The 20,799-nt window shown below is 47.2% G+C and overlaps 1 protein-coding gene and 1 non-coding gene across 3 annotated transcripts in view; both read right to left on the bottom strand.

Moving 5' to 3' along the window:
* Nucleotides 1-346: 346 nt before the first annotated feature.
* Nucleotides 347-20,799, bottom strand: part of GLYR1 (glyoxylate reductase 1 homolog) — a 34,157-nt gene continuing 13,704 nt past the window's right edge. The window contains exons 6-16 of one of the 2 annotated variants that reach the window (XM_078440117.2): nt 17,745-17,831; nt 16,528-16,584; nt 15,723-15,773; nt 15,557-15,630; nt 12,919-13,018; nt 9,119-9,211; nt 8,378-8,479; nt 7,590-7,752; nt 7,090-7,269; nt 6,650-6,774; nt 347-2,528 (exon numbers count right to left, since the gene is read on the bottom strand). In XM_078440117.2, the coding sequence (XP_078296243.1) occupies nt 2,454-2,528; nt 6,650-6,774; nt 7,090-7,269; nt 7,590-7,752; nt 8,378-8,479; nt 9,119-9,211; nt 12,919-13,018; nt 15,557-15,630; nt 15,723-15,773; nt 16,528-16,584; nt 17,745-17,831 (1,107 nt within the window). In that variant the 3' untranslated portion in view covers nt 347-2,453. Of the gene's footprint in view, nt 2,529-6,649; nt 6,775-7,089; nt 7,270-7,589; nt 7,753-8,377; nt 8,480-9,118; nt 9,230-12,918; nt 13,019-15,556; nt 15,631-15,722; nt 15,774-16,527; nt 16,585-17,744; nt 17,832-20,799 lie in introns of both variants that reach the window. The other variant, XM_078440116.2, reaches the window with a different exon arrangement.
* Nucleotides 14,010-14,116, bottom strand: LOC132689816 (U6 spliceosomal RNA). The gene has a single exon (XR_009615164.1). It is a non-coding gene; the product is annotated as a U6 spliceosomal RNA (small nuclear RNA).

Genomic DNA, 20,799 nt, shown 5'->3' with positions numbered 1-20,799 from the left:
CCGCCGCTCTGCCGCTGGAGCCCTTAGGCCACTTGTCCCGCCCCTCCCCGGCCCTGATAGGGCGCCCTGCTCCGCTTGCGCACACTGATTGGCCAGAGGGATGGTTTGCTCTCGCCGCGCCCGGCGGTTGGCCGGCGTGGCAGCCTGTTCCTGCTCGGCCTCGCCCTCCTCCCGCGGAGCTCGCGAGTTCCGTTGGTCCAGGAGGAACCAGCCGGATAACCAGGCAGTCACGGCGCAGTCCCGGCGCGAGGGCTGCGGGGCCGCTCTGGTGCTCCCGGCCCTCCTCCCTCCACCACACAGCGCTCTGGGTCTGGGCACAGGCCACTGCCGAGGTAATCAGTCACAGTTGTGTTACCAAGAAACGTTTTATTTTGCTTGCAGTAGCTTTTTTTGTTAATTGCACAAAATCATGTTTTGTTTTTGCCATTTAAACATCACACAATCCTATTCTGAAAGACAAATGCTCATTAAAAACAAAGCAAAAATAAAAATTCACAACCTTAATTACCTAGAAGATTTGTCATTTAAAGTAGGTTTAAAGGGGAAAAAAAAGGGATGGTGGAAGAGGGGCTTTCTTACAAGCTTTTTCACAAGTGTCACATTTTCTTCTAAAAGGGAAGGATTTCAAAACAAAGGTGAAATAGCTTAAACAGAAATAGTCATAAAAAGAAACTTTACAGAATTGTCAACAATATTAAGACAACATTGACTAACCAGTTTCATTACAGCATCTTCCCCCACCCCCACCCTCCCACCCCCAACCCCGAGTGTCCGGCTAGGACTAGAACAGGCTTTGTGTTCAGACAGAAAAGAATTCCAAATCCCAGTGAAATTATGCCAGAAACCCGCAGGCATCTTCCCTGCCCTCCCCCCTATGTCTTCTGAGATCCCCTAGCCTGGGTTCTATCAGTGGAAAAGGGCCAAATTTGTGAGGGGGAGGGGCCCACACCAGTGTGGTCTCCTCATTATATATATTCACTAGAAATGCTGACCTGCAAAGTATAACTTTGGAAAATTCAACCCATATAGAGGGAGAGAACATGGACATCCTTTGGGTGACTTCTCCTTGTTTTTACACCACATCGCAAGTCCCTCTGGTCCCCTATCCAAGGAGAAATGTTAGGGTCTCAAAGATGTCTTAGATCTACCTCTTCAGGTCAGTTAGTTCAGGTTGGGTCAGGTTCAGTTCTCTTCCCTCCCAAAAGACCCTGGGGCCCTGGAAGCATTGAAGGCTATGCTTCTGGCTGAAGTGAAGACACTCGATCCTGTTTCAAGAGCTGAGCCTAAGAAATGGCCATCGTTGGTCAGGCTGGGTTTGGGCCAAAGAAGGGACAGAAACACTGTCTCCATGGGAAGAAGAGGAGGAAGGGAGAATGAAAAGGTAGGCAGGTGGGGAACATGTGCAGGAGCAGGTTGGAGAGGATGGGACTGCTGTGAGGGGACCCAGTCAGAGTGGCTCCAGGTGGAGTCTGCAGCATAACGGAAACAGGAAGGAACCCCACTCTCCTCCCTCTTTGCTCCTCCCTGGTGGCCCTCAGGATCCCCTTCCCAAGGGCTGGAATGCAAATCCAAATACTAAGAGCCTGGTGAGGAGTGAGCTCCCCCTACACCAAAGTGAGGAAGTCTGATCCCAGCCCAGGGCTCTGCAGTGATGGTGACTTCTGGGACAGGTGCTCAAGAGCGGCGAGGAGAGCAGGCTTCTGTGAGGCTCACCTAACGTGCTGGCGATTTGCTGCTCTCCCTGGAGAGCCAGAGCCCTGTGTTCGCTCAACTTTGCCAATCTCTTTTCAGTTCACAAAGGCATTTACGGAGAGTTGGTTGCACATTGGTAGCTTAAATATGACAATCCTCATCAGCTGGTCACCTGAGGTTGGAGGGCCCATGGGGACCCTCTGTTTGGAGTCGGTGCTGGCTCATCTTGACCCAGAGCCTCTCTCTCACATGGGGGATCCAGTGGGGGGACGTGGACGTAACCACAGCCTCTTTGCTCTGAGGGACGGCAGCAGTGGGAAGGCTTCCAGTTCTCACTGCTGATTCTAGTTCCTCTACTGGAAAGGGTCTGAGATAAGACAAGCTCAGGAGGAAAAAAAAGCCAGGCAGCAGTTTCTGGGCAGCTTCTATCCTGGGGTGAGAGCCAGTGTGTGGTGTGTAGGGTGTGTGTGTGTGTGTGTGTGTGTGTGTGTGTGTGTGTGAACACACAGCCACCTAGTCCGGGGCCAGTGCCCAGCTCAAGAGCTTTCCCAAAGGCCAATCCTGCTGACACCCCTCCCCTCCCCAGGACCTTCAGGGGAGGGGTGACGCTGTGTGCTGTGCTGATGGCAAGTCTCAAAGTCTGTAGAAAAGGAGATGGAGACAAGTGGACTGGTCCAGAGCTAAGTCCCAGGACCCCAACCCCATGTGAGGAGGAGGGGCCAGAGGGAAGACTTGGGGGGCAGGGATGGGGTATCGAGGGCTTAGTGTATATAGGCTCGGTACACGGCAGACATGTCGTTGTCAGACTGGTCCAGTGCCTTGGCTCTTTTGTACACCTGGAAAAAAAAAGGAGATAGGCTCACACTCTGTCCACAGAGCTGACTTAAAAACACAATCTGCTTCCTGGAGGCAGTTCTAGATGTGGTCAGGCAGGCAGGCGGCAGGCAGCCTTTGGAGTCCAGGCTATCTAGGTACAATTCCTGGCCAACCCCCACACTGATTTTTTTTTTTTTTAATAAAAAAATGTTTATCTATTTTTGAGAGACAGTGTAAGCAGGGGAGGGGCAGAGAGAGGGGGACAGAGGATCTGAAGGGTGCTCTGTGCGGACAGCAGAGAGCCCTACGCGGGGCTAGAGTTCACGAGCTGTGAGATCAGGACCTGCGCTAAAGCCGGGCGCTTAAACGACTGAGCCACCCAGGCCCCCCACTGATCTTGAGCCAGGTGCCTCAGTGTTTCTTTGCTGTCACCACTACTACTTGATGTCATGGAGAAGGTGACAAGGTTTTATCATGAGGTTTAAAGGGACTGAGGAGGTAAAGTGCTTAGAGCATTGTTAGCAATTATAATCACGTCCCTTCCTACCTCCAGGGTCTTCCTGTGTTATGCTCTGGGCCGCTATCCTCGTCCTTCCCTCTGCGTGGGATGCTTTTCCCTCAGCACAGCTGGCCCCTTCCCAGTCAGCTCCGAGGCCTCTCCCGAGCAGCCTGAGACAGTGGCCGCACCGCTTCACTCACTCTGCTGTATTTTACTCATACTTCTGACCTTTACAGACTCTTGTTCAAATACTTATCTGCCTGTCTTGTGCCTCTTTCCATTAACATGTAAGCGCCACAAGGGAGGGAACGGGCTGCTCCTGAACACGTCCCCAGAGCCTAGAATAGTGCCTGGCAATCAACAGCCACTCCAGAGACACTAGGTGAATATTATGAACGAGTGTGAAGAGAATGAAAAAGCCATTCGACAAAGGCAGTATGGCATCCAGGCACACTGAGGAAATGCAGTTGAACACAAGTTTCCCCCATACAAGCTGCATTTTTGTCTTTTTTCAAACAGTCCAGCTGAAGCCACCATAGTTAAGTGTCCATTACAGCTCAGGTGTAGCTGTCAACTCAACACGAAGGCTCCATAAGACCTTTTCAGATACAAGAAAACCAATCATTGCCAGCAAACCTGCACTACAGGGAATGCTAAAGCAAGTTCTTCCAGCTGAAAGGAAACAATCCCAGAGAGAAATTCAATTCTTTAGAAAAGAATGAAGAGCCCTGGAAATGGTAAATAAGAGAAATATACAATTATTTTCTCTCTTCGTTAAAATAAAATACATAAGACTACTTAAAACATTCCAACGTTGACCGTATGTTTAAAACAAAGGCAGATGTAACCCAGAGGACATCTGTACCCTAAAGCAGGGGTTCTCAACCAGGGATTGTTTTGCCCCCACTGGACATTTGGCAACGTCTACAGACATTGTGTCAACTGAGGGGGTGTTGCTGGCCTCCAGTGGGTATAGGACAGGGATGCTGCTAAACATCCTGTAAGCACAGGATGGCTCCCACAGCAAAATGTCATTGTGCCCAGGTTGAGAAACCCTGCCTTAAAGGAGGAGGTGGAGGGGGAGGGAAATGGAAATGTATCTATGTTGTATGTGAAGAGGTACAAGATTAACTCTAAGTAGACCGTGAAGTTTAAGGATATTGCATATTCTTGCATATTGATATCCCTAGAGCAAGGATAAAACAGAAACAATGCGTCATTAAGAAGACAGTAGGTAAAATGGAATTCTAAAAAAGATTCAAATAATCCAAAAGGCAGTAAAATAGGAAGGACAGTCAAAAGCCAGAAGAGACAAGCAGCAATCAAATGATAAAACGGTGGCTCCAAATCTGACCATACATTAACAGACTTTAAGAAAAGGACTAAATGTTACTGGACTAGTTAACCTTAAGATCCTGAACAGTAAGCACCAGTGAGGAGCCTAAATTCACACCATCCAAATGGCCAGATAGCACCACGTTCCATTGAGAAATTAACTAAAATATTTGTTTTCAAGCCAACAATCCTGTAGACTCAGGGCAGAGGCAAGTCAGAAATCACCTCACAGAGAAGCCTGCCAACACAAACCACACATAGAACCCTTTAGAACTGACTTCAGTTAAAGACAAGCTTGTTGACAAAAAAAATTATACAAAATACAAAAATAAGTCCGCTGCTAAGAGAGAATCCAAGATAAAACAAACATGAGTAACCCGAAATTGTACTGCAACCTGAAAAAGTGAAGTAAGTACTCTGGCATGTTCAGGCAGACAAGGAAGGGACAGAAAACACAGAATTCAGGGACAGAAGATTACAGATTATGAAAAGGTAGGTCTGAAAAGAGCAGAACCATGTTTCTTTTTTCCTTTTTTTTAATGTTTATTTATTTTTGACAGAGAGACAGAGAGAGAGAGAGAGAGAGAAACAGAGCATGAGTGGGGGAGGGGCAGAGAGAGAGGGAGACACAGAATCCAAAGCAGGCTCCAGGCTCCGAGCTGTCAGCACAGAGCCTGACACGGGGCTTGAACTCACAGACCGTGAGATCATGACCTGAGCTGAAGTCAGACGCTCAACCGACTGAGCCACCCAGGTGCCCCAGAACCGTGTTTCTTTACTTCTTCGCTGGAACAAGCCACTGGAGACTTCTAATTAACTTGAGTGATGCATATCCTTTTTTTAGCACTTGGAAGATACAACTTCTAAAATAAATGAATTTATGTGTTTTACACAAAATGTAGAGTTTTGTTTTTTGTTTTTTTAAATGTTTGTTTATTTTTGAGAGAGCACATGTGCTTGGGGAAGGGGCAGAGAGAGAGGGAGACAGAGAATCCGGAGCAGGATCTGAGCTGTCAGCAGAGAGACCAACGTGGGGCTTGAACTCACAAAGTGGGAGATCATGACCTGAGCCAAGTCAGATGCTTAACCAACTGAACTACCTGGCGCGCTACAAATGTAGTATTTATTGTAGCTCTACAGTAAAGAAATAGTGCTCAGCTTTTTTAAGACTACACTTCCAAACAGCTTTTCAAAAAGTGCATGTGTAGGTGCTTAATAAAGTTGTCATTCAAAAAAATGTAAATGACCAAACACCCCAATTAATAGGCAGAATCTTTCAGAATGGGTAAAAATCCAAGCTCCAATGACAGACTGTATACAAAAGATACAGTATAAAAACACAAACTGAAAGCAAATGAATGGAAAAAAATATACAATGGGGCACCTGGGTGGCTCAGTTTGGTTAAGCGTTTGACTCTTGATTTCAGCTCAGGTCATATTTAATGATTCGTGAGTTTAAGGCTCATATTGGGCTCTGCGCTGACAGAGTGGAGCCTGCTTGGGATTCTCTGTCTCCCTCTCTCTCTGCCCCTCCCCTGACTCGCTCGCTCTCTCTCTCTCTCTCTCTCTCTCAAAAATACATAAATATTAAAAAAAATATAAAAACAATAGCACCTATAGTAAAACTGGGCAATAGGCTTCAAGACAAAGACCAGAAAGCGACATTTTATAAAAACAGAAGGGCAAACTCATAAGGAAGATGTGGCCATCATAAATGCTAAGAGTTTCAAAATTACAGGAGTTTCAAAGATAATAGACAAAATCAAAGGGAAAAACAGACAATCCCACAATCACAGTTAGAGATTTTAAGATCTTTCAGCAACTGAAAGAACCAGAGAAAAAGTCCAGTAAATGTGATCCGAAAAAACTACCAACCTCAACCTAACTGGTATCTGCAGGACATAGTCCTCTTAAGTGCACACAGCACACCCAAAGACAGACCATCTGCTGGGCCACAAAACAAGTCTGAATAAATTTAAAGAACCAAAAATCATACAGGATGTGTTTTTTAACCACAACAGAGACATATTAGTAATCAATAATCATTAGATATGTAGGACAACTCCAATTATATGATACACTTTTGAATAATCCACAGGTCGAAGAAATCACATGGGAAGTAGGCATGGCTAAGAAGGAAGTGTACAGTTTTACATGCTCCTGTCTAGAAACAATGACCTGAGATTCCACCCCAAGAGATGAGACACAAAGCAAAATAAAGATGGGCGGGGGGTGGGGTGGGGTGGGTAGCGAATAGTAAAGACAAAAGGAAGATGGCCAGGGTTGTGCTTCGCCTCTGGCAGGTACCTCGTTGGCTGCAGCTGCCATAGGAGTAGGATGGTTGACCGCATCACCCAGGGCAATGGCTAAGCGGAGATCCTTCTGGATGTACTTCAGGTAGAAATCAGGCTTAAAGTTTCCTTGCAGGATATCTGAGGAAGGAAAGCCACTGATCAGGCAAATTGAATAAACTCTAACTAAGAAACTATCCGTAGTACTGTCAGGCCTCAACACCTGGCATTTCCTCCCTCTTGGACACTGAAGAGACAAGTTCCCAACCAGTACCCCCAAATCCCACCTGCCAGGTCTCTGGACCCCCTCTGACCAAGGGCATGGAATGAATGAAGAGAGTGCGTCTTTCACACCCAATGAGCCCTTGAAGAAGAGACTCCTCTGTGAGAGCTGCCTGACTCAGTTTCTCAGCTCCTATCAGAACTAAAATGCAAGAGAGGCCAAAGGCAACTCACTTTGGCACTTCTGGTCCAGGAAGATGCTGGCCAACTGTCCCTGATTGAGGATGTCCAAGAGTGTCTGCTGGGACTGGCCTGTCACTTGGGCCAGGGTCAAGCCCTCAGCGATGGTGGCCATGAAGCTTCCCTGGACCATGTTCACGATCAGCATCATCTTGGCTGCGTTGCCAACCTCACCTGGCCAAGGTAGAGAATGACGGTCACTTCTCAAGAATCTGAGGGCAGGGACTTTCTGCCCACCCTCATCCCTGCTCGGACCCACCTCTACACCCAGGGGAGGCCCCATTCACCTGCCCCTGACAGAACTGGCTCTGACCCTTCGGGCTCTTCCTCCTTCCAGGCACTGACTGTGCAAGTCAAAGGAAACCTTCCCACGGGGGCCCCAGGCAGAGAGGCCGTGCGGGAGTGACGCTGTCGTCATCAGTGCAGTCTAGAGGGGATGTGGCCCACCCAGCCTCCGGGCCTGCAGTGGCCCGACAGGTGGGCAGGCATGTTACCTAGAAAGAAGGAGGTCTTCCCCATTGCCTGGAAGCAGCTGCTGCAGTCCTCATACAAGCCCCTGTCTCCTGCTGCTAAGATCACCAACATCCCGTCATTAGACAGCTGCTGATTCCCTGAGACCGGGGCTTCCAGAAAGCGGCCCCCCCTGGACACAATCACCTGGAAAGGAAAGTCATAGCTTCTGAAGGCCTTGCACCTCACTGGGGTTTCAAGTGGGAACACCTGGCCCTCCACACCGAGGCCCTAGACAGATGCCTGAATCATACGAAGCATGCAGCTAAGCTGAGGTCTCCCCACCTGCTCCCATTTACTTGCAATTTCTTACAAAGACCAAACATGACCATGCTCATGGCTTGGCCGACCATACCTCCTCCAGACACTTCCCTTCTCTGACTTCAGCCACCCTCAGGGCACAGAGGGGCCAGAAGTCACCACTTGGCCCAGCAGCTTAGTGGAAAGAATACTGCTAGGATCAAATGTGGATAGCTGCTTAAACCAAAAAGGTCCTGCCAGCTGCCTGGAATGCTTCTCACTGTGGGTCTCACAGCTCTGGGACCTAATGCCCATCCCAGCTGGGCAACACCTCTCCTCTCATGGCTATTCAGACTAGCTGTGGCTTTGAAAGTAAAGAGCGAAGACAACCTAGTCCCAAGGCTACAGGCCTTTCTTTCTCTCCCTGCTTTTGTCTTTAGAGTAACCAAGTTGCCCACACAGGAGTGATCAGTTAGAGTCTTGGGCTCCAACCACAAGGATGTTGGAAGGCCACCACAAACGAGGCTGCTACCTGGGCCAGCTCAGTGACTGTGTCAGCATCCACTGTTGACATGTCCACATAGCACTTCCCAGGGCGGATCCCTTGCAGTACACCACTGGGGCCCAGCACCAGCTGTGGAGACACAAGGGAGAAGCAATAGCCCAGGCTCTTGGCTAGATGCCCAGGAGCCCCTTAGACCTCAGGTTAGAATTCTGTTGCTTTTTTGGCTCACTTACTGATTAGGAACTAAATATTGAGGCTGAAAAGGGGGAAAGCAAGTGAAATAAGCGTAGGAATGAAAAATACCTCTAGTACGTTCCCAACAATCTTGTAAAAGGGTTTATGTGTTCCTTTTTATTAAAAACCTCCCATTTAAATGATAACCTCAGTATTTTCTTGGGTTTCATTGGATTTACCCGGATTAAACTAGTCACCAGTTTAACAAGATGACTACTGTACTTGAAATGTGAAAACATACAAATAGAGCCACAGCTAAACAGAGGATCTGGGCACATGGACGCAATATGAATACACAGGGCTCGTCAGCACAGATCTCAGGGACCCTCATTTTTATTCTTTGTTCTGAATCAAAGGAAGTCTGTATTCAATTTACAAAAATATTTTTCACAATGGGGGATGGCCCCAGATGGGAAATTCAACTCCCCCACATGCTATAGATACTCACTCATGGGCAGGGGAGATAGGGTGGGGGAGAGGGAGGCCAGACAGTTTTCCTGGCCACAACATGATGGGAGAAGAGGGGATCCTTACGTCCTTGGCTGCCTTGGGATCTGACACGCAGGCGAAGGTGATGTCACAAGTTGAAACGACTTCAGCGGGGGTTCTTCCTAGGCGGGCCCCCTCCTGGATGAACAAATCACACTGCAAAAGTCACAGATCCTAATGTGAGCTACAGGCAGTGCACAACCAATACAACAACCAGGCCAGAGACACCCTGCCCAGTCCTCCTGGCTGGCCTCTCAAGGGAAGAGGCTGAGGCTAGGAGCTGGGGACACCAGAGTTGGTGGTCCAGCTTTTTGAAGGAAGTAGATTGGGCCCCTTAAGGACCGTCTCATATTTTTGCATAACTGGTGCCTAGAACGAAGTTCTACTTCATAGTAGGCACAAAACAAGTGTCTGCTAAAGGTTTCCTGTTTCAAGAACAGGATGTAAATAGCACCTGTCCGCAACCCTCTGTGGCTGTCTTGGCTGTGGCAAAACCTGCCCAGTGTCCTGGGCTACCCACACTCTGCTGGGGAAGCAGGTCTGGGGCTGGGAGGCTGCCATTCCTTACCGAGATGTTCCTGGGTGCCTAAAAGCTTTAACTTTTCTTCCTTGAGAATTAAAATTACCCACCTCATAACAAAACATTATCAATATTTCAGTTTTTTCCTTTTCCAAAATCATTTAAAGAAGTAATTAGAATAACATGAACCTATTTTGTAACCAACTTTTAATATCATGTGTGATTTACATTTATCCACATTACAGTCTTTCTTAATTATTGTTTATAATGGATGGCTGCAGAATATCCCGTTGAGACACACCTGAATTTACCTAATGGCTCTCCCGAAGTTCACTATCAAACCTGCTTTTAATTATAAATGACTCCAGGGGCGCCTGTGTGGCTCCACTGATCAAGCATTCGATTTTTGATTTTAGCTCAGGTCATGATTTCACCATTGTGAGACTGAGCCCTGGATTGGGCTCAGTGGGAAGTATGGAGCCTGCCTGGGATTCTCTTTCCCTCTCTCCCCTGCTCGTTCTCTCTCTTTCAAAATAAACAAACTTAAAAAAAAAAGTGACTCCAACTAATATCTTTATGTACAATTCTTTTCCTTTATGTTTTGAATCTAGGTCCCCAAAAGTAGAATAAACAGGTTCCAAATGGTGTTCAAGTTCTTAATACACGTAGACAAATGGCTTTCCAGTGGAGCCATGTTAATTTATAATGATCACTGGCAAGGTATCACATCACCAGCACTGAGTACATCATTTAAAAACAACAAACAAGCATCCGTAAATACATAAAAACTCTGCCCTACTTGATGATTTAACCAGCCAAACCCAGTAACTTTTTGTTTGATATATATTTTGATTATTCTTGATTATTGAACCTTTTACATATTTTTTAATTTCATAAAAAATTTTTTACGTAGGCTCCATGCCCAATGTGGGGCTTGAACTCATGAAGATGAGATCAAGAGTCATAGGCTCCACCAACTGAGCCAGGCAGGTGCTCCAATTACTGAACCTTTTAAATTTAATATCTTCATTTATTGTTTCTTTTGTAAGCTATTGTGTGTATCATATTTGCTATAAGCACGTTTGGTTGATGTACACTTTAGTCTATTTTCAATTTATTTTAGTACGTGGTAGGAGGTGAGAGTAGCATTTCCCCAAACTTGCAATCAGTTGTCCTGAACAGAATTTACTGACTGACCTTTCTCCTATCTCACTGATTCGTACAGAGCCACCTCTATCAGATGAAGCCCCAGCTGTCCATGTCCAGCCTACCTGATGGGTGTGCTTCTTTATCACGGTACACAACAACTCAGCCTTTTAGTATATCGCTTTATGTTTTAAACTTTGCTTGAGAGATCTCATTACTTTCTTTTCTGAAAATATGTTTTCCATTAGCTATTCCAGAAGAACCAGAGAGTAATTTTTTTTTTTTTTTTTTTGCCAAGATAGTTTAAAACAATTCTACAGGGAGGGTCAAAAATTAGATGGCTTTCTAAAAATGTTTGTTTATTTATTTGAGAGACGGAGACCGCCCATGTGAGCTGGGGAGGGGCAGGGAGAGAAGGAGAGAGAGAATCCCAAGTAGGCTCTGCGCTATCAGTGCAGAGCCCAATGTGGGAGCCAAACTCACAAACCATGAGATTATGACCTGAGCCAAGAGAGCCAGATGCTTAACCGACTCAGTCACCCCAAAGAATTAGACAAGTTTTTAAAGATGACATTTACTACTTAAGTTGTGCCAAGCATGGTGCTGAGTACTTTACATCATCTCATTTAATCTTTTGCACAGATGACAACTCTGAGACTTAGGGAGATAAACAGCACTGCTAAAGAAGGTGAGCAGGATGGCTGTAACTTGGATTTAGGTCTGTCTGATTCCACACCAGATTCCTAACTGCTATGCTCTGCTTTCCCATAAATTAATCTGGAAAGAATGGCCATGTTTACATAACATTTAGGTTTTCCAATCAAAATACAGGATGGCAAGAGGCACTTCTATCAAAGGGGAAGGCACTTATAAGGAAAACCCTGACTCTCCCAACTTCTACAACTGTGCATCTACATTTCCTGGTTACCCTTGCCTCGAATCACAACCAATACTGCCGATGGGACCTGATCACCCTCCTGACTTAGGTCCCCACAGCCCCTACCCAATGCCCAGCAGCTGAAGCCCAAATCCTTCAGTAAGGCTTTCAGGGCCTTCAGTGCCCTTTCCCCCACAGACCCTTTGACTCTCCAACCAGTTCCTTTTATCCTTGAAAAGGCATTTGTTTCATTAGAGTGATTTTTTTTTTTTTTTTTTTACCTTGCCAAGAACATTTCTATTAATTCTAATCCATTAGGCCTGCCACCTCCTTCAGCAACCACTCTCCTACCACAGCTGCACCTAGCTGCACATGGGGTGCTCATCCAGTCACTTTGTAAGCACATGTTCAGCCATACAGGCTCCCAACAGGCTGGTCCTTCCTCAGTCTCTTCCTGTGTTCCTGGTGAGTACAGGGCTTTAGTTTCTTGTACTCAGACTACTGTTCTTCACCTTTTCTTGGATAAGAACTTGATGGGAGAAGCCATGGCTTCTCTCCAGTGCAGAGGTGCACATTCAGACCTGGAGTTCCATTTCAGGGGATGCACAGACCCTTGAAGTGATGGACCACCACCCTAGGTTAAGAACTTCTAAACCTGTCCTGCCCACTTTGGTTGCCGTTAGCCATGGGAGACTATTACATTTAAGTGATGTAAAATTAAAATTTCAATTCTTAAGTCATACTAGCCATTGATTCAAGTGCTGAAGAGCCACATGTGACTAGTGGGTGTCACACTGGACAAATCCTGGACATCTCCATCACTGCAGAATGCTCTACTGCAAGGTGCTGTTAATACAATCCCAACGACAGAATACAGTGCAGCCATGCAAAAGGAAGAAATAAATCTATCTCCACACATTCGGTATCAATGAATTACTAACACACATGTATTTGCACGTGCATGAACAAAAGGATACAAACACCTGATGTGAGCTACCTCAGCTAATGGCAAGGAAGGGAGAATTTCACTTCTTTTTATAGGCCTGTATGTTTTTAAGTGTTTACTTTTTATAAACAGCATCCTAAGCTTATATCCTTTTATAAATAACATCCTAAGCTTCTGTACCTCCATCTTTACTTGCCTGAACTATAGAGCTTGGCTCTATACTTGGCTACTCTACACATGCAAAATGCTGAGCGGAGACAATAGGAAGATTCCTATCCTCAGTTACTAGTTACTCCAACTCCAAGGGTCAAGGGTTTGTCCCACCCCGCCTGACAAGCACCACCACGAATGCTTACTTTCTCTGCAGTCCGGTTCCAGACGGTTACTGTGTGACCCATTTTTAGCAAGTTGGAGACGATGCCACTTCCCATGAGCCCAAGGCCCAAAAATCCTATCCTGAAAAAGAGAGACACTGATCGGTTCATGGTGGAGTGGGACCGTGGTCACCAGAAACCACTCAGCGGCTGGCAGCACCACAGCAGAGCCGGAAGCAGTGTGTGTATGTTGTGCCTTTTCTTACCCTGCCATTGTTTAAAAGTGTCCCTCAATTGAAATGGGCTTTTCTAGACCTTTGCCTGCCACAGAAAGAGGTGTGCCTCTCATATGGTTTAGGGCAAGTCTCCCAAATTGTTTCCTTACTGCTGTGATAGACGGTCTGAGCTTCTAATTCCGTTAGAGCAAAAAAGCAGGCTTCTGTCTTCGGCTCTTGCAACAGCTTCCTGATCGACCCCTTCAAATGCCTGGCTTTCAGATGCCACTTTAAAACACATCAGCATCCATGACAAGTGACTGGAGTGATGTGCTCAGGATCAGCAAACTTCTTCAACTGTAGGAATCAGGATCGGTCTTCATCTCCCTGTCCAGCTCTACTTCTGACACTACACTTGTGTTCTTCCCGCTACCAGCAGAGACGGGTCTTGACCCTCTTCAAAGCTTCCTTTGGAGCCAATCTTTTCCAGAGCACGAATTCTTCCTACGCCTGCCTTCTCCTGACCCCGTCACGGCTTTCCACTGGCCCGTCCACAGTTCTCCACCACACCCTTCTAATTGTAGGCCCATCCTCATCTTTGGGGAGTAAAGTTCAGGTTGACAGCATGTCTGTTCACTTTCATGCCCGGTAGCCTGCTCCTTTGTGCAACCCCGAGAACTCGGGGGCTGTTGGCTACTATTGCCATTTCTACTGCTTTTACAGGTGATTTTATCTTACCCCAAGGTCTCTTTCTGGTTCTTGCACTTCACTCCTTGTATGTGATATGGCTAACCAATGCCTCTTTCTTCATTTCTTATTCCTTGGTGTGCTGGTTTTTGGCTTGGGTTTCTCTCCACAGCTTCTCCACCTCACTTGACCTGAGTTACCCTTTTATTATTTTTTTTAATTTAATTTTTTTAAAAATATGGAAGCTTCACGGATTTGCCTGTCATCCTTGAGCAAGGGCCGTGCTAACCTTCTCTGTATCGTTCCAATGCTAGTCCATGTGCTGCCGCAGCGAGAACCCTATTAGCCTTTTAGTATTCTCGGTCTCCTGGGGTCACATCCACAGCCACCTCTGCAAACTGGCTCTTGTACTGAAAGGGTCCCCTCATCCTTGCTGGGATACAGATTCTCACATGCTCCCCCAGTCTGAATCCAATGATGAAAACAGAATCTACCACCTTCCTCACCGAATGGCACCCTCGCCCACTAAGCTTCAGCCAAAGCTCAAAACCAGGAGATCTTTTGTCATTCACAGTTGTCTGAGTAGCGCCAGTTTCCCCTAGGATTCTAAACCATGGCAGACTAATTCTCTTTCCTTTTCTTGGCATTTGAGGACACCCAGCAGACCACATAGCTGCTTCACCTTGTAGCTGGCTTATCTTCGTGTCAAAAAAGGGTCTGGCTAACAGGGCAACAAAGGCGTTAGGTGGAAGCACTGGACTCTGTCCTCAGCCCTGTCCTTGTCTTTCGTAAAAAAATCAACACAGTCCTCCTGAAATCAGTGGGTGATACCCACCTCCCCTTTCATTAGCACATAACATGCCTGTGTCTTCTCCACTCCACCCACCCAGGGACGTTCACCCAAAATAAACAGTAGGATCAAGCATGTTGTCAGCATGAAAACTCATAAATCAAGTAAAAGATGTACTGTTTTTGTCTGAGAAAGAACCGCATGGGAGATACAGACGGCAGCTTCAGACTGGGCCATCTTGCTCAAGGGAGTGGTCCGTCTTGGCACTTTCATCACCATGACCACAAACACCATCAGAGTAAGGGCAGGGGTGTGTGTGGGCACAAGCTAAGCTTTGGGGATCACAGTCAAGGCTCTCGTACCTGCCCAGGCAGGGCAGAGAGGTGCTGACAGGTGCACGAGAAGGACCAGGTGGCGACGGCAGGGAGAGCTGGGAAAGGCAGGACAATGGGCTTTACTCCAAACATCTTCACCTCTCACCCCCCACTTGCCTCCACCACAGCCAATTTCTGGGTTTTCATCACTGTTCTACTGAGCCAGTGGTTCTCAAAGTGTGGCCTCTTGACTGGCAGCGGCAGCATACCCAGGAAGGCGTCCAAGACACAAATTCTCGAGCTCTACTCCAGACATAGTGACTGAGAAACCCAGGGGCGAGGGGCCCTAGCAACTGGCACTTTACACGCAGCCTTCCAGGTGATTCTGAGGCACAAGAAAGTCTGAGAACCACCAAACTGAGTGTTCTTCCTACTCGAAGAGCCACCAGTGAGCTATGAAGCCAACCCCATTGTATATTTATAGGACCAGGGTCTACCGCAGGTAAAATTACCCTCAGGCAAAACAATGTCATTAAAAGTTACAACCTTCTCCCTCTTTCCACTCAGTCCCAGCAATGGCTGGGATACAACCCTTAAAGAGCCCCCTTAAAGAGTCATCCCCAACTCCCTAACAGAACTAGAATCATAAGAAGCGTTTTCATCAAAGGTCTTACTTTTTGTCTGTGGGTGTGATGCTGCCATTCACGGCTGTGCTGTCTGCTGCCTGGATGGAGGTGGACCCGGTTTCCTAGGGAAAGGAAGCACAAATCATCAGGTCAGTCTGCCCACGGCAAGGGCCCCAGTGGAAGAAAAAAATAGGGTAATATGGAACCTACGTACCTCTTCACATATTTTCAACTTCTTTGTGATTGCTTGGTAACAGACAGCTGGCTAATAAACGATGGAAAAAAACCATTTATTAAACCGAATGCTTAACTGGTCTTGGTTATAAATTGCTTAAGAAGTTTGGCCTAAAATGTGGCATTAACACTGAAAACTTATTTGCTGTTCGACTTTACTGATTTCCAAGTAACACATTAGAAAGTGAACACACACTACCTCACTCAATTATCTACACAACTCTGCAAGGTGCTTTTGCTGCTGATGACATTAAGGATCAGATGTATTAAGTCATGTGCCCAGAATTACAAAGCTAGCCAGTGTAACTAGGCTTGGAACCCACATCTGTCCATCTCCAAAGCCGTAGCCTATCAGGTCCCATCAAGACTCAGCCTAACTCATGGCCTTGCAGATACTCTGGGAAACTTTCCCTCCACAACCCAATGGTCCAGAGAGATGGTCTCCCCAGTTAAACCTGAGAATGTGCCCACCCAACAGTGTGGGCTACCTGACGGGTGCTGACAGCTCATGAGGTCTGGCTTCTGCCCTAGACTCTGAAGGTAACCACAAATGTCTCAACCACACAGCTGCTGAGTCTTAAATGCTTTTTTTTATTTTTTGGTTTACTTTTAATTTTAATAACACCTAATTCATGAGTGAGTCTCTATGTGACTTTTTAACTCGTTGCTCTGGGCAGTGGTACAGGCAGAGCTTGACTTTTCAGATTAGTAGGGAGCCGTGGAGCCACATTGTCCCCTCAGGCCAGCCCCTGACCAAGGATCAAAAATGTCAAAGGTCAACTTACCTTCTCAGTTTGGCTGAGCAGGAAATGATGGAAATGAGGGTCTGCATCTTTCACAGGCTAAAACCAGAAAATGATGAAATAAAACAAGTTATTTCCCACCAGAGATCACCTTGCATGGTTAACTGCCTGGTAACTTGACTCTTCTCTGGCTGAAACCCCTTCGGGAACTGGTCTCGACTATACGATGGCCTGGAAGCACCTTCCCACTGTTGGTCAAAGCCTTTTTACAAAGGACCCCTATTTCAGCTAGAGGGAAACTGACTACAAGTGGAAAAGGAGAAACAATTCTGTCAGGATGGTATACAAATTATTCCAGTAACACTGTAGGAAAATATTTAAGAGGCACAATGCTATTTTTAAAACAGCATTCACCAGTCCCTTTGGATAACCCAGCAGACAGGGCCAAATCAATTCTCAGGACTCTTCCAATTTTAGGGTTTCAGCCTACTTGTGTCTGGTGCCAGCCCCTCGAGTGTCTCGTCTCACGGAGGATCAATATAAACAGAAACACAGTGGCAATGAGTGCAGGCCTTTCAAGGGCTTTTTCACAATTAGGCTCAACAGGAGATGAGGGCATCCTTTCCAAGGATGAAACAATGTGCAGCTACTGAATAGCAGAGTTGCAGTGAAAGATTGTCTATAAAGCATCAAGTGAAAAAAATTTGTGGGCCAATCTCACATTGTGAAAACCAACCCTATTTCCAACAATAAAAACCCCATGTGGGTCTGTAATTCTAAAATTTTTTTTTTTTTTCAACGTTTTTTATTTATTTTTGGGACAGAGAGAGACAGAGCATGAACGGGGGAGGGGCAGAGAGAGAGGGAGACACAGAATCGGAAACAGGCTCCAGGCTCCGAGCCATCAGCCCAGAGCCTGACGCGGGGCTCGAACTCACGGACCGCGAGATCGTGACCTGGCTGAAGTCGGACGCTTAACCGACTGCGCCACCCAGGCGCCCCATGGGTCTGTAATTCTATAAATGATGGCTGAGTTGGGGGAGTGTACTAAAGGGTCTGGAAGAAGTTGCATCAAACCTGACAGTGAGCACCCCTGAGGGTGGAGACTTGCAATTTCCCCATCATACACCTCGGAACCGTCTGGCCATTTAAAAAAGGGGGAAAGGACAAGTGCCTCACACAGGTCAGGAAACTAGCTTGGAGGCCAGGCTTATCTTGGCCTGTGGGCGGGGGGGGGGGGGTGGGGGGGGGGGTGTTACCTCGCTCACAGTTGGCTGCCATTTAAACGCGGCCATCGGTCCAGCCATCACCCCCTTCACGGTACTAGACTCAGGGATGGTGAGATCCTACGGAGGGAAAGGCAGATGGTCAAGACACTGTGGCGACCTCAGTAGATGTCTTCCTGCCCCAAATCAGGAAGCACTTCTTCACTGATCTGCTTCCTTTAGTCACATGCCACCTTAAACTAAACCCCTACCCAGCTCCATGGTCTCAGCGTCAGTCCCCAGGCACGGTTCTGACTGTCCATTGCAGGGAACCAGGCAAGTTCCCATCGACAGGGAGTGAGCCTTTCTTCTCTGTTGAGATAACAAAATATCTTCTTGTGCCCAAGTTTCACGAGGACAGATATCACTGGAAAACTCAACTATGGTGTGCGGTGTTATCAGCAAGTCACAGGGAAGATTTCCTTACGGCCAGTAACGAACATTCAGAAAACAGTACCAGCTTTAGAGGGAATCCACTGCATCTCGAAAAGACTGAGAAAACCACACGGTGCTGATGAGGAAATGTGCCCAACGTTTTAGCTACTAAATGACAAAGCCAGACTTCAAACCCAGGGCAACTGGGGGCCAAGAGTTCCACTCCTTCCCTAGGCTGATGCAAGGGCAGGACCCAGTGGAATGGGGTGCGCCCCCTCAACCAACAGTCTGGCCCACACTCATCCTGGGCAGAGGTGCTGCTTCAGCTTCACACCTGCTGTGCTCTCATCCTTTCCACCACTGAGTTTACCTCATGCTCACTTTCCACATGTGTGATCTTCCGGCCACAGTGGCCCCCTGACATTTCTACTTGGTATCTAATGGGATTCTTGGCCTGCTGAACTCTGGATCTCCTGCCCAAGCAGCTCCTTACAATGTCTTCGCAATCTTAGAAAAGCAGCTCCGTTCTATCAGGCTGAGATCTTTGTACTCCTTCTTGATCCTGCCTCCTCTTTCCTCTTATCTCTTGGCAACGATTATGGCTTTACAATTGGGGATCTGCAACCCCTCCTTACTGCCCCACTGCTTACACCCACGCTCAGGCCACCATCACCTGTCACTTGGACAACAGAAAAATGGATCTCTCTGCTGCTGGTCTGAAACCCTGCACTGTAGACTGTACATAGCAGCCAGAATGAAGCATGTCACTCCTCTGCCGAAAACCGACGTCTGGTCTCGCACAGTCAGGCTAAAAGCTTTATTACCATGGGGCGCTACAAGTTTTACAACCCCACTCCACACTAATCCCTGACCTCGTGTCCTATTATTTTCTACCCCCTCACCACTTTCCAACTCACTGGCAACTCCTTGGCCTGCTACCCATTCTCGAACACACCAAGCATATGCCTGCCCTAATGCCTTTGCAATACTGGGAATGCCCTTCCAACAGTTATGTGCTTGGCTCACATGCTCACTTTAGATTTCTGCTGAAGTGTCACCTTATCGGGATGCTTTCCCTGACCTCTCTGTCTTCCCCCATTAGAATATGATGCTGATGTGATTATGAGTAAATTCTATGAAAGCAAGACCTTTTCCAATTTTGTTTACCTTGTACCCCTCGCTGGGAGCCATGTCTGGCAGAGAAGATGTTCACTGTGGAAGAAGTGAACATGAGAGAGGCCTTGTCTAACTATCATGCTGCTTTATCTCTAGACACCTGGCCTGTGTTGGAGCTGCACAACATCTGCTGAATGAAGAGCTCTGGGGAAAAATGAGGCCTAATGCAATACTGTCCAAAGAAAGTGCCGCCGTGATGGACACGTTCCACGTCTGTCCCCTGTGGGTAGGGGCAACACAGCTCCAGTGACCTGCCTCAGGCCCCAGAAGGACGGTGAGGTGGAGCGCACTGACTCTCTACCTGGCACCAACCAGAGGCCCCGACTCCCAAATGATCACTCTCTGCACTACTCAGGGATTTTAGGAGCCACAGGACTGACGGTTCTGTCAGGCTCGTGTGTGCCTAGAGCTGCAGTTTTACTTCTCGGCTCAGGACTCAGAAATAAGAGCCCCTGAGAGAGGAGAGAGCACACCTCTCATGCCAGAGTCTAGGCATGAACCCAGCCTTCCCCTGTGTGCAAGTAACTGACACCTCCACCGTCAAGGTCAGCCTTTTCCACTAATCCTCATGGGGCAGGGGATTACGGCTCAGAACAGCCAACATCCAGGGCTTTGCCCAGTTATCAGCCTAGGCTACTGCTGTTTCAGAAAGAACTCTGACAGCCAAATGACAATTGTGTAGCAACACACACTCTTTTTTAAACTATAAGACCTATTAGATCAGAAGATGTACCAAAATTCCAAGCCCATTTTCTCTACATCCCTGAAGGTGCTTGATTAAGACCAACAGTCCCAACTAAAACAGCTGAGTCTGCCCTGCACCACTAGCCATGGCTCCTTCCTCTCCAGCTGACAAATCCTTTACTAGAGGCTGGGCCAAGCAAGGAAGCTACAGAAAGGACTCTGCTAAAGGTAAATAGTAGGCAGAGCCCTTGGCTGAGGACCTGGCTCGGAGAACAGCCAGCAGCAGTGTTACTACCCCTGATTAATAATTCAGATTCAAGGGCAAACTGCTCTTCCCTGGGAGCCTGTGAGAAGAGTCTCTGCAGTAAGCCAGCGGTGGCCTCTGGTTCAGCTAAAACCACTATGCTCTCACTGTACAACGGGCCACTGACAAAGGTAAAGCCGGTGACCAAATGTGAGTGCACTGCACACACTCCTCTAGGTACTCTGCTCTTTTTTGCTCATTTCCTTCTTATAACAAAGTGGGGGGAAGGGTATCATGATCAGACCAGGAAAGCAAAGCAAAGGTAGCTGGCCAAGGTCACACAGCGGCACCAGTTAGAGTCACAACTCTGACTCCAGGCCAGCCTGAGACCTCCTCCTAACCTCTCCTGTACACTTCCCTTGATCCAAAGAGAAGTTGTTTCTGTCTGGGGCTAGCACAGGAATTGGCAGGCTCCATAGCTTTAGAAAGCAGAAAACAGGAATTGGGAGAACAGTATAAAACCCGACAGTTCAGATTCCTCTGGATCCCCAGGAAATCAATCTAATTGGA

The sequence above is a fragment of the Panthera onca genome, chromosome E3 (assembly GCF_046562875.1).
Source record: "Panthera onca isolate mPanOnc1 chromosome E3, mPanOnc1 haplotype 2, whole genome shotgun sequence".
Taxonomy (NCBI): domain Eukaryota; kingdom Metazoa; phylum Chordata; class Mammalia; order Carnivora; family Felidae; genus Panthera; species Panthera onca.
Note: the sequence above shows the minus strand (reverse complement) of the source record. Positions and strands in the feature narration are given on the sequence as shown.